Source organism: Pteropus alecto, unplaced genomic scaffold (assembly GCF_000325575.1).
Source record: "Pteropus alecto unplaced genomic scaffold, ASM32557v1 scaffold23, whole genome shotgun sequence".
Lineage (NCBI taxonomy): Eukaryota > Metazoa > Chordata > Mammalia > Chiroptera > Pteropodidae > Pteropus > Pteropus alecto.
In genome coordinates this window covers 7000828-7013381 of record NW_006435837.1, presented here as the reverse complement: position 1 = coordinate 7013381, position 12554 = coordinate 7000828, and the positions used below count along the sequence as shown (strand labels likewise).

Here is a 12554-nt window from a genome sequence, read left to right as displayed (position 1 = left end):
TATGCAAGGTTATGAATATGTTAATTAGCTTGATTGTGATAACCATTTCATAATATATATATTTATTTAAATATCACATTGTATACCTTAAATATACACAATTTTGTCAATTATACCTCGATAATGCTGGACAGGAAAAAAGAATTACCCAAAACTGTATATAATGTCTTATATTTCCAAAAATTGAACGTTTGTTTCACTTAGCAAACTTAGGTAGCCCTGAGATGATATTCTTTAAGGCCCTAAAATAGAAGAATATAATTTGTTTCATAAAACAACTTGATTTTTATGGGGCCAACTGTTCAACAACATATTCACAAATATCGATGAATAGCCTACTCTATGCCAGGCTCTGTTCCGGAAATATAGCAGTGAATAAATAACATTGCTAATGCTCTGGAAAGGTAGTTCTCGAACTAACTGTGCAGCAGAATCATCTGCAGGGCTTGTTAAACACAACACAGATGGCTGAACCCCACCCCCAGAGCTGCTGATTCAATGGGTCTGGAGTGAGGCCCCCAAACCTGCATTTCCGTGCTAGGTCTCACCGATGCTTCTAGTCCCGGGCCCCCCAGCATGATAATTACTGATCTAAAATAGACCTCCTTCTCCTCCTTTCTTTCAACAGTAAGATCCCTTGAAGGAGTGGACAGAAAACTTAAATTCTCAACAGCTCTACCTCTCTTTGCAGCTTCGTGGATAGGGGATGCCAGATCGCTTGCAGGGTAAGGGATGGCTCCGTGCTGCAGAAGCAAGTTCACACAGTCGTGGCTGCCGCTGACACAAGCATTAAACAGGGGTGTGCGCCAGTCCGAGGTGATGCCGTTCACCTGGAAAGAAGAGCCCCGCCATGAATGCAGGCAGTGGGGCGTCCTGGGTTCGAATCCAGATTCCGCCACTCCTGAGCTGTTACGTAAATTCTCTGAGCCTTAAATTCCACAGCTATAAAATGAGGACAAAAACATCAAATTCCACAAAGTGGTCGTGAAAACCTGAATGAGGCATGGAATGTAAGGCTCCAAGAACGTTACCGAATGTTCTATCTGCTCCGTGCCATCTCCAGGAACACAAACTCTGAAACCAGTTAGGATCATTTTGATGCCTCACAAATGAATCTTTTTATTTTCAATATTCCATCCTGGGTCCATCTCACATCAATCCAGTTTCTTCGCAACAATCAGAGTAACTTTCTAAAATTAATGTACCATTTAAAAAAATTTTTAAACGCGATCTTCATACAAATATACTGAACACGTGCCAAAGTTTTTTTATTTTTTCAACTCATTTTTTAATGAGGGAACCAGTAAGATGGTAACGCTGGCTCAAAGGAGAATTTATACAGTCAGTCAATGGAATGCTGAAATAAATTTGCTAGTAGAAACAAAATTGGTTAACGCCCTATATGGCCATAAAACTATAATCTTTGGGGCTATCTTTTCTAATGTTGGAAATGAGACAGAAACATCCAAGTTAGCATCTAGCCTCACAGGGTTTGGCCTGTAACTTAAGAGGAAAGAGCAAAGCCAAATGCAGATACATTTTTCTATATTGTTAACAAAATTCTTTGGTGAGCCAGTTAAACAATAATATCGTGAGGCGAGGCCAGGACTAGTGAGGCACAAAAGATGCCCAGGGGTACAAAATTTAAGGACACGCTCGTTCCCCCGGGAGTGAGTGACGCTTTAAAGTTTGCTCCCCAGGCACTTCTCTTGTCTTTCCTTAGACTTTTCCTGTTTCCGAGCGTTGGGTGTGTTTTCTTAACCCAAATGTAAACGTGATGGTGCACTCACCTATGGCTGTCCGCTGCGCTCAGGACAAAGCCCATTTTCTTGGCATGGACAACAACGGTGTTTGTAATTCTGACCCCTCTCACCCGCTCTACTTTCCTGCTATAAGCATGAGCTGAAGTCACACAAATGTGCTCACTATCACTCCCGAGCTTTTGCACTTAGTGTTCCCAGTGGGTAAGAAGTCCATAACTTTCCCCGACCCCTTTAGCTGACTAAATCCGACAGGTCCTGGACGGTTCGGCTTAGACATCACTTCCTATAGGAAGCCTGTTTTGACTCACTCTCTCCCCATCAGAAAGAAACGGGTCAGGAACACTTTCATGTGCTCCAACAACCTCCTTGCTATTAATACTTATTATATTGTGGTAGTTTGCAAAAATGGCCCCAGATTGTCTGCACGGCGTGCAATGTAGCTTTGCAATTCTTCATTAGATGAAGACTATTTTTCCGGTCCTCGAATCTGGGCTTGCCCACGTGACTTGCTTTGGCCGATAAATGGGACAGTACAAATGTGCTTTGATCAGAGAGCTTGCCCTCTTCTGCCTTCCAGGCACCCTGCTGAAGGATAAGAGACCATACAGAGAATTTCTGCCTTCCCAGACATCTCGGCAATCCCAGTAAAGGTCATCAGGAGCCAGCCTGCTCCAGCCAACCTATCAGCTAACCTCAAATGCATAAGTAAGCCCACCTGGGGTCAGCCGAACATGTCCTAAAGAGCTGTCCGGCCAACACAAGGAACTGCGAGGTAAATAAATGGCTGTTTCCTTAAGCCATTAAGTTGCGGGGCTTACGACATAGCACAAAACTTATGGACAGAAACAGTGTATTGTAGCTGGCTGCTGTGGCTGAGATGCTATGCATTCAACAAGGCTATTTCCTCTCTCTTGGGCACACAGCCATACTGCATTTCCCAGCCTCCCTGGTACTTAGAGGTGGCCTGAGTTCTGGCCAACGAGATGTGGGCAGAAGTGATATATGTCACTACCTTGACTGGTCCTTAACATGTATTCACACACAATCCTCCACATCTTTTCCCCTTCCAACCACCTAGAATGGAGGCTACCTCCAGAGCACAAACAGAAGTCCCCTGTTGAAAATAATGGAGCAGGATGGAAGACGCCTATATTCCTGAATCAGCCTTGGAAAAGAGCCACCCAACTAACAACACCCACACTGGGATGTCAGCCTTCAGCGTTTATCTACTGACACATCTAACGTTACAGACACTGAAACACATGTTTATCTGGCCATCTGCTCGTTTAGTTTATAAGTTCTTAAAAATCTTTATCCAGAGCTAGGCATATAATAAATGCTCAGTAAATAGTGGCTGAGAGAATATGAGAACCTCATATATAATTTTCTGATCAGATTTTTCCCATCGCTTTTGAGCATGAGGAAACTTAGTGAATGGAAGACCTACTGGTCCTACTTTGAAATTCAATGACTCTGTGTCTTCCTTCTTCCTCTAGGATCTCTCATTATGCCACCGTGATTCTCATTCTCCAAATAATAATCATATACCTCATCTCTTTCGATCTTTGCAATACCATAATACATTGTATAACTTTTTTTATTATTATTTCCCCCGTTTTTCAGATGTCTACTCTAAAACTCAAAGGATAAGAAACTTGCTTGAATGTCCAATGCTAGTATATGATGGTAGAGACCATCATTCAGGTTGGGAGCCAAATGTTAGCAGTTTTCTACAACATTCCATTACCTTCAAGCCGTAGGAATGAAGACAGAAATCTAACAGCTATTTATTAGTAGTGACTATTAAAGAAAATGACACAGACTTGAACCATTACTTTCTAGCTAAAAGTTCAGTATTTTATCTATTGCTAAGGCCAATAAGCTTGAAGTATATAATACTTTTGAAAAACACCCCCTCTTCATATTTCAAATCAGGCTAATCAAAAATGCTGGCAATTATCCTGAAGGGACAGAAATAGTCATTTTTCATTCATGGTTTCCTAAGATGTTATTTGAGCTGCACTTACCTGAGCTCCATGCTTTAATAACATCTTCACACAAGAGGGATGACCTCCGAGACAGGCTTCATGGAGTGGGGACACATTATCTGCTGTGATGAGGTTCACAGTCCACCCCTGGGGAAAGGGAAATGAGCAGAGTAAGGGGTATAAAGCATCGGTTCCATAGTGTAGGTTTTCAGCCACAAATACGGTATTATGACAATATTTTTAAAAGTTAATCTGGCTTAAAATCTGACAGTACACTAAGGTGTTGACAATAATGTAGAAAAATAACAAATAAAGGATCTTTCAAACTGCCGTGCGAGTGTGATACGATATAACCACTCAGGAAAACAGTTTGACAGTATCTATTAAGGTTGATGATACGCCTACCTGTGACCCGGCAATTTGACTCTTAGGTATATACACTCAAGACTGACTTTCGTTTTGCTCTCACTCTCTCTTGTTCTCTCACTTGGTGGCTGATTGTTTTGATGAGGTCCATGACAAGGAACTATTCTCGCATTTATTCTTGCATGGTTGGGCTTGCCCTGCTGTGCTCCAGCCTTCTGCCATGAGAAGAAAATTTCTCGTGTAGCCACTGGTCAAAGAAGGATGGGAGACACGTGCCGCAGAGCTGCACCCAACCCGCGGCTTGGAGCCAAGCCCGGCCTGAATCAGCTGATACAAAGACTTGTTAGCAAGAAATGTTGATTGCACTGTGCCACTGAGTTTGGGATGGTTTGTTACACAGGAAGATCTGACTAATGCAGGTAGGTACTGGAATGCTCATTTTATGAAGGCAGAAATTGAGGTTCCAGGAAGATAACTTCTTCAAATAATGTGATACGGCTTAGTTAAAGACATGGTTCCAGCCGATGTTCAGTAAACATATAAATACTGAATATAAACAAGTATCAGTTCAATTTAATAAGTGGCATATAAAAGCTGCAATGCTCATTTTTCATCCTATCGAAAGAAGGTAAATGTTTCATTTTATCCGAGAAGCAGCCTAACTTCTTTTAGCTAGAGTTATGTGTTAGTACCTATATATCTATTTATAATAAGTCGTTGCTATCAGAAACAGCTTAAGATAGTGGCCCGGAGTAGTCTGAAATTTTTCTTTAAAAGCTGTTTTCTTATAGGAGGATTATTTAGTCTAGAAATGTCCATGAAATTGGAATTTTTAAAAAATAAGGCACGTTTTTTTCCACTAACTACTGCCTGAAATTTATCAAGTCCTTCAATCATGTATTCGATTATGAATACAGCAAACCACAATAGTAACAGCAGTATATAGGACTATCATGGAGAGGAATCACAGATATTTTTATTACATTATGATTGTCACACATATTTAAAATATTAAAAATATACCTTCATCCTACTTAGAAATTATGATAGTCATTAAATGACCACTAAATCTTATTTAGCGCATTAATAAAGAAGTCCACCTATTACTACGTCACACGTTTGTGGCGTAACAGTTTGACAGGTTTCCTCCGTATTGTGTTTTGTGCACTTAAAACATTAATCTGAGAAGGGGTCCACAGACTTTGCCAGACTGCCAAAGGGGGCTGTGGCACAAAAAGGTCCAAGAGCTTTTAACTGCAAAGATCTATCATCTTTTCAGAGACCAGAGCATCCTGAACAAAAACTTTTTTAGAATTCTGAATAATGATTTTAACTGCATTCTTAAAAATGCCTCTGCCTAAGTTCCCAACAATTTCAAACCAGCAAAACTCAAATTAATGTGTACTTGAAATTACACCTGAAGAGCAGGGAAATTAATATCAAACTAAGCAGAGTCACTATCAACTGGAGATTCAAGAGAACTGAAAATGTCTTTGAAATGACAAGATTACATATTTAAAAAGACATTTTTGAGCATTTTTTTTTACCTCAGGGGTTTTCGACCACAGCACCATTGACATTTTGGGCTGTCCTGTGCAACGCAGTATGTCTAGTAACATCCCTGGTCTCTATCTACTGGATACCAGTATCGACCCTCCGCCCCCACTCCCAGTTGTGACAACCAAAAATGTCTCCGGCCATTATCATATGTCCCCTAAGGGGTAAAATCACCCCAGTTGAGAATCAAAACTACATGATAATTTTTAGGACATAGTCTATTGACTGAAGCGAAGGCAACTTGAATGTACTAATTTGCCCATTATTCATTCAATAGATATTTATTATAGTACCTACTATGTGCATGGGATTGAGCTAAATTCTAGCATTATGCCAGTCTCCAGGTTAAAAACAAAATGGTTAGATAGGATGGGATTCACCTCACTTTGAGGAGAAATTTATATCCGAATATCAGGCTATGATTTTTTTTTTCCTCAATGTGGCGAGTAAAAAGATGTGCTTAGTATTTATTTTATTTTATTTTTTCAAAAAGCTACCTACCTGCCTGATGAGATACTTCAAAGAGAGCAGCCGCCCTCTCATCGCAGCTTCGTGGACGGGAGTCCGATCAGACACAAAATCTGCGTGGAAAGGGAGGAACGGGTTACATCCTGCTGATGTACTTTAGACCCAGAGGCTCATCCTTGCCCATCATTAAGATCCTAACGAGTCTTATTGGATAGAGACATTGGAGTCAGTCAACCAAAACTCCCATCAGGACTTCAGCATTTCTCCCCTCTATCGATGTTTCTGTACACAGTTTATTTGAAATGTCTGCTTAGCTAAAGAAAGAACTACAGCCAGTATCCAAACTAGGGACAAAAGAGGTAGATCGGGATGACAGATGGATTACCGTTCTTCCATTTACACGCACTGATTTCAAAAGTAAACGGTCCATTTAGTTAAGTGAGAGCTTCGCTAATTACCAGCATTAATATGTTAAGCTGTGGTTGCCAGTCTAGTTTCCTCCGTGAAATACAAACTTTGGCATCTCAGCAAACAGTGCCATATACTAATAGTAGTAATCAGGTAATTACATACACCATTAGGTTTGGAATCAAATCTAAACAGAACCATATCTCTTTATGGATTAGCGCCTGTGCGGGTATCAAGTGCAAATCAGAGTGCAGTCTGACCTTGTAACAAGGACATTATTTACGCCCCAAAGGCAGCATGCCAATGTGGTTAACAGAAAGCTGTGAATTCAGACCCGCTTGGCTTATGAGCTGTGGGTCCCCGGACAGGCCATAAACTTCAGTTTCCTTCTCTGTAAAGTGAGGACAGCAGTATACTTGCCCATGGCTCAATACCTATTAGCTACTATTAGTCTTGATTACACCCCATACTCACTGCTATTTAAAATAGCAAATTTGTTCCACAACCATATGGAAGGAACACACATTCCTAGGAAGGAAGCCCGTAAACCCTAGCCAAACACATTCAATGCTTTCCTCTCTCTTTCTAATTGAGTGTGGATGTAATCTGAATGAGGCTTTCCTCTCTCTTTCTAATTGAGTGTGGATGTAACCTGAATTTTTCTCATCTCAATCTGCATCTAATTTCCAAAACAAACGCAGGAAGTCAGAATGTAAGGAGGCTCCTCTGAGCTTGCTTCAGCTCCAGCTCTGCCTGCTTGAGTAAATACAATCGAGGCAGAACGGGTCTGACACCAGTCCCGCCTTGTAAAGGAACGCATATCTCCTAAAAGCTGAGAAGCCCTGGAGACCCAGCGTAGTTACCAATGTCTGACAAAACGAAAGGGCGTAAAGGAGGAGGGGAGAACGCTCTGGATTTAGCACCTGTTGGCTGAGGTCTGCTTGCTCCATGGAGTTATCAATGCCCCGGAAAATCTGTCCCAGTGAGCAAATTACCACCCTTCCAGATGGATTCATGAAGCATGTAATAGGTAAGAGGAAGCTGAATGAGCCCGTCTACACATCCAATCAATGCTTTCTTTCTGGGCTCACTAATAGGGGGCTTGAGGCACCTTAAGTAAAGTGGTTTTTCCTACCTCCAAAACCTTATGCTCAGTAGAAATTCAGTGTCCTCAAAAGCATTCTCTGAGGTTTCTAAATCTCTCAGGAAAAAAATATTGCTGCTTCTAGCACTGGGAGCCTACAACCCAGACTGTAGATACAGAAAGATTTCTCTCCGAATTAAGAGTTAAAAGGACAACTAATTCTATCCTGTTGGTCTTAATGCAAAACACCATCTACACAAAATCTCGAGTGAGAAGAAAAAGCCAAATATTGAAAAAGGTTTCGAAAATCAGTCACAAATAGATTTGCAAATTTATCCTAATGGATTACCGTGTGTGATGATTAATCTATTTTCCCCTCCAAGTGCTCAGCTGCTAAGAAATATAGCTGCCACACTCCTCAACCTTTCTTAAAGCTATCACAGATAATTAGAGGCGACAGCCTAAACAGTCCAGGCAGGTAATTTAGGTTCTAAATGGTAAATCTGTTCAGATTTCATTAAAATGATGCAATTATATTATCAAGTGTAGACAAAAATGGGCTTTGCTTTCCATTCATTCACCCTGGAACCATTACTCCTTCTGTTTAGGGTAAATGAAGAATTATGTACTTCTCTAAGAGAAAAAAAAAAAAAAAGACTACCTGAGGTCTTGTACCCCTGCTTGAGAATGTAGCCTTTACAGAGCCGTCTGTGTCTTTGAGAGGTACCGGGTGTTATCCCAGTACACGTGGTAGGTGGCTGACAATAGCTATCTGTCTAACAGCTTTATTGAGTTACAATTCGCATACTCTACAATCTACCCATTTAAAGTCTACAATTCAATGATTTTCAGTATATTGAGAGCTATACAACCATCACCACAATCAATTTTAGAACATTTTCATCATCCCCAAAAGAAACCCCTTGCCCTTTAGCAGTCGCTCCCCATTTCTATTTCCCCCAACCCCTAGAAAACATGGATCTATTTTCCATCTCTATGGATTTGCCTATTCTCGACATTTCATATAAATAGAATCATACAATACATGGTTCTCTGTCACCATCTTCTTTCACTGAGCATAATGTTTCAAGGTTCACCACAGTACTTCATCCCTTTTTATGGCCAGATAATATCAATTGTATAGATAGACCACATTTTATGTATTAATTCACTAGTCGATAGACGTTTGAGTTATTTCTACTTCTTGGTTATTATTAATAACGCTGCTATGAAGATCCATGTACAAATTTTTGAGTGGGCTATGTTTTCAGTTCTCTTGGGTAGACACCTAGGAGCAGAACTGCTTGCATCATATAGTAAGCCAATGTTGAGCCTTTTGTAGAACTGTGACTATGGCACTTTGTAGTCCCATCCGCAGTGTATGAGACTTCTCTAATTTAAAGTCTTTTCAGACTAGGGCTTGGTAAGGCTAGCACAGTTGTGCCTATACTGCCCAGAAGAAAAACTTGGGTCCTTTTAAAGCCAAAATTCATCTGAAATTTATACAAGGACTTTAACCTCAGCAGGTCTCTGAACAATTGAGTGATTATGTAAAAACTTAAAATTGTGACAAGGTTAATATTTTTCTAGCATCAAGAGCATGAATTATGTATGTGTGTGCATATATGTGTATACATACATACATACATACATACATACATACATACATACATACATTTGTATACACACATACATACAGTTTAGTAGCAAACGCCACAATCTGTAACATGAACTAGTCCATGCACACACTTTCTTTAGCTCTTGAATACACTGAAGACACATCCGATGTTTCTCCAGGCTTTTCCAGAGCCCATACTCCAAACACTCAACGAGCTACAGGCTCAGCGTGTGCGAATTAAACCCAGAAGCGGCTTTGCGTGCCTTCCTGATAACTGGAGAGAGGAGAATCAATGGGAAAGGGGATCTTTTCCTGCTAAAACATGGATGATGCTCACGGTAGGAGACTATGGATAAAGGGGAGATTCAAGGTCACAATTCCCTTTCCACCGACCCCACCAAAGTCTTCGAAACGCAAGGACCATTATCTATATAAGACACATTATCCAAGCCCTTGGTATATATTAAAGATTTCTTCTCCAACACTTGTTCAGCCAAGGTCTATTGGTTTTACTGCCAAAAAATAGATGCTAAATGAGGTCAACGGTGACGCCATAGATCCAGTAGCTCATGGTTAAATGGGGCAGGGAGCTGTCCTAACGAAACCACTCCATAAGTCCTCCAATTAGTGCAATTACACTTGCCTTTCTTTTAAATTGAGTACCTACCAAACTCTGCAGCACATTAGGAAGGCTGCCATTTCATTTTTATTGCAATTTCTGGAATGATTTTTTTTAATTTCCATTATTTCAGAAGAGATTAAAAATGCACTACTTGGTACATTCTAAAAAGAGCTATTAACGAAGCTCTGAGAGCCCCCCAGTGAATGCTGAGCAGTGGCGCAAATCTATCCACCCTTGGAAACATTTCACAAGGTCAAGGGTTAAAAAAGAGAGGCTGGGTTGCTCTGAGAGGGCAAAAGCATTTGCCTTCGGTCTTTGGGACGTGACAGGGCAGGCTCATTCCTCCCCTATCTGATCCTGAGGTCTCTTGATTCCCAATCTGTATTCATTCCTCAGCCCCGGTCCCACATAAAGGCTGTGCACATTGGCCGCTGGCACTTTTATGTTCAAAACAGAACTCCTTACCCTCCCTTCCCCACTCTACTCCCAAGCCAGCTCCCCTTCTCAACTTCTCCTTTATCTAGCCCTCTTATCTGACATTAAGCAACTTTAGGATTGAAAACTTTACAATTTGGGCTGCTTGCTGTCCTTTACCTCCAATATTCGATCAAGCAATAACTCGATTTCTCTCTCTTTTGAAATTATCACTCCTACTTTTCCTTTCTCTGTCATTTCCAAGTTGGATCCAAATGTAAGGTTCACGCTTGGATTAGTGCACTGGTTCTCAAATGGCACCATCAGCATCACCTGGGAGCTTGTTAGAAATGCCAACTCCCAGATGCCCAGCCTCCACCCTGAGCCACCATGGCATCAGAAGCTCTAGGGGTGGGGCCCAGCCATGTGCATTTTATCAAACCCTCCGGGTGATGCTGCTGCTACACGTGAGAGTTTGAGAACCTGTGGGTTAGTATAAAAATTGTCCGTGCTCTCACCCAAATCCATCGAGATTATGGCTACCAGTTTAATTTACTTACAGTCTTCATTATTGTCAGGTCCCTGCTCTGAAAGCATCGATGACTCCAAATGCCGTGCTTCATGGAGGCCAGACTCCACCAGCTAGCTTTTGAAACTTCATTATCGGGTTTCGTCTCTCCAAACTTGTTCTCACTAAACTCCGTAAGCCGGTGAACATTTCAGTCGTGACAGTATGTTCACTTTTTAAGTACCATATCTCAGAGTATATATATGCCTGCCCCCCACCTACTCATCCAACCCCAGCCAGGGTTGGACTAGGACCTTTATAAATCCTAAACAGTGAAAAGTGGCTGGCACTCCTCACTCATGTGAAAATAAGCATAATACATAGCTGTAAAATAATAAAGTCTACGAAATTACCGATTATTTCCCATATCTATGGGTTTGCTACTTTGAAAATATATTTCTCGAATTCATTTTTAAAAGTGATTTTTGGTGTCACTCCGCTTTCTACTGCTCCAAGTCTCTGCTCAATACATCTGATTAATCCAGTTCTGCCTTTGCAGATCCAAATCCTACTCACTGTCGAGAGCCCTGCTCATTTTATGAGCAAAATGGGATAAACAAATGAATAAGCAGTGTCACCTATTCAATTAGTGAGAAGAAAGGCATTTTGTATTTTAGTTCTTTTTTCCCCTTTCAGCCCTTGTACAGTAAGAAATAATTCCTAGCTGACTGCAAGGTCCCTGCTCATTGTCCCTTTGATGGCAAGTGTCACAGGCAGCCTACCGGGGTTCTGGATGGAATAGTCTCCCCTCTACTGCCTAAACTCAGTTTTCAGAACCCTTTTAGTTAGCAGGTACCTGCTGAATTCTCACAAGAAATGACAGCTGCCCAGAGGTGTGACACTCTGCACATTAGCAAAGACAGCACCTGACAATCGAGAAACATACCTGGAAGACAGGGCTCCAAAGGTTTTTTTTTTTAAAGCCTCCTTTTAAAGTGAATCAATCACTCCAGTATTCAGTGTTTGAACATCCCTTATAAACCTAGCCCCACCTAAATGCCAAATACCTAAAACCTTTCAATAAATATTTTACCGGTACAAATGTTCCTATTTATAAACTTTTAAACCTACAATGTTAGTGATACATTCGACGAAGTTTTTCCTCAATAAACGGACGGTAGACTTCGTATGGTCTACAGGACTCTGAGGAGAGAAGTGGACACATTTTTGAACCGTGTGAAAGGTAGAAACTAACAAGTTATGGACCTCCGTCCAGTGACTGCCCCGTGGACTCATCTCCGACAGAGCTGACTAAAACCACCCAGCCCTCTTTTCTCTCTCCCTGTTAACCGACCTCCCCAGCCCTCTGATTCCACAGCCCCTAGACTCACCCCCCATCAGTGAGCCTGAAACGAGCACGTTGTCTGGAACTTCTCTTGGTCCCTCTTCTTCGCCCTCCATGGTACTCAGGTATTCTCTTGGGCCGGACGAGCTCTATGTTCTATTTCCGTTGGTCGTGAAAATTCTGAATTCCATGCTCCCCCTCCCCCTGAGAAATCCCAGTGCTGTGGCTGGCTGAGCCGCACCGTCCTAGTCAGACGGCAGAGAACAGCGACAGAGAACAGACCAGGCAGGGTAATCCGAGTACTACCTGTGGTTAGACACACACAGCACGCTCCCACACATGCTCCACCTAGCTGGCTGGAGGCTAGCAGAAGCCCCCAACGGCACCCCCCCCCCAGCCCCCAGTCTGGAAAG

The 12554-nt window shown here is 41.6% G+C and overlaps 1 protein-coding gene across 2 annotated transcripts in view; it reads right to left on the bottom strand.

The window, feature by feature from the left end:
* The window catches only part of ASB9 (ankyrin repeat and SOCS box containing 9), a 19299-nt gene extending 6839 nt beyond the window's left edge, over positions 1-12460 (bottom strand). For both annotated transcript variants that reach the window (XM_006911688.3, XM_025046623.1), the window contains exons 1-4: positions 12188-12460; positions 6176-6255; positions 3791-3898; positions 680-830 (exon numbers count right to left, since the gene is read on the bottom strand). In XM_006911688.3, the coding sequence (XP_006911750.1) occupies positions 680-830; positions 3791-3898; positions 6176-6255; positions 12188-12257 (409 nt within the window). In that variant the 5' untranslated portion in view covers positions 12258-12460. The remainder of the gene's footprint in view (positions 1-679; positions 831-3790; positions 3899-6175; positions 6256-12187) is intronic.
* Between the last annotated feature and the right edge of the window lie 94 nt (positions 12461-12554).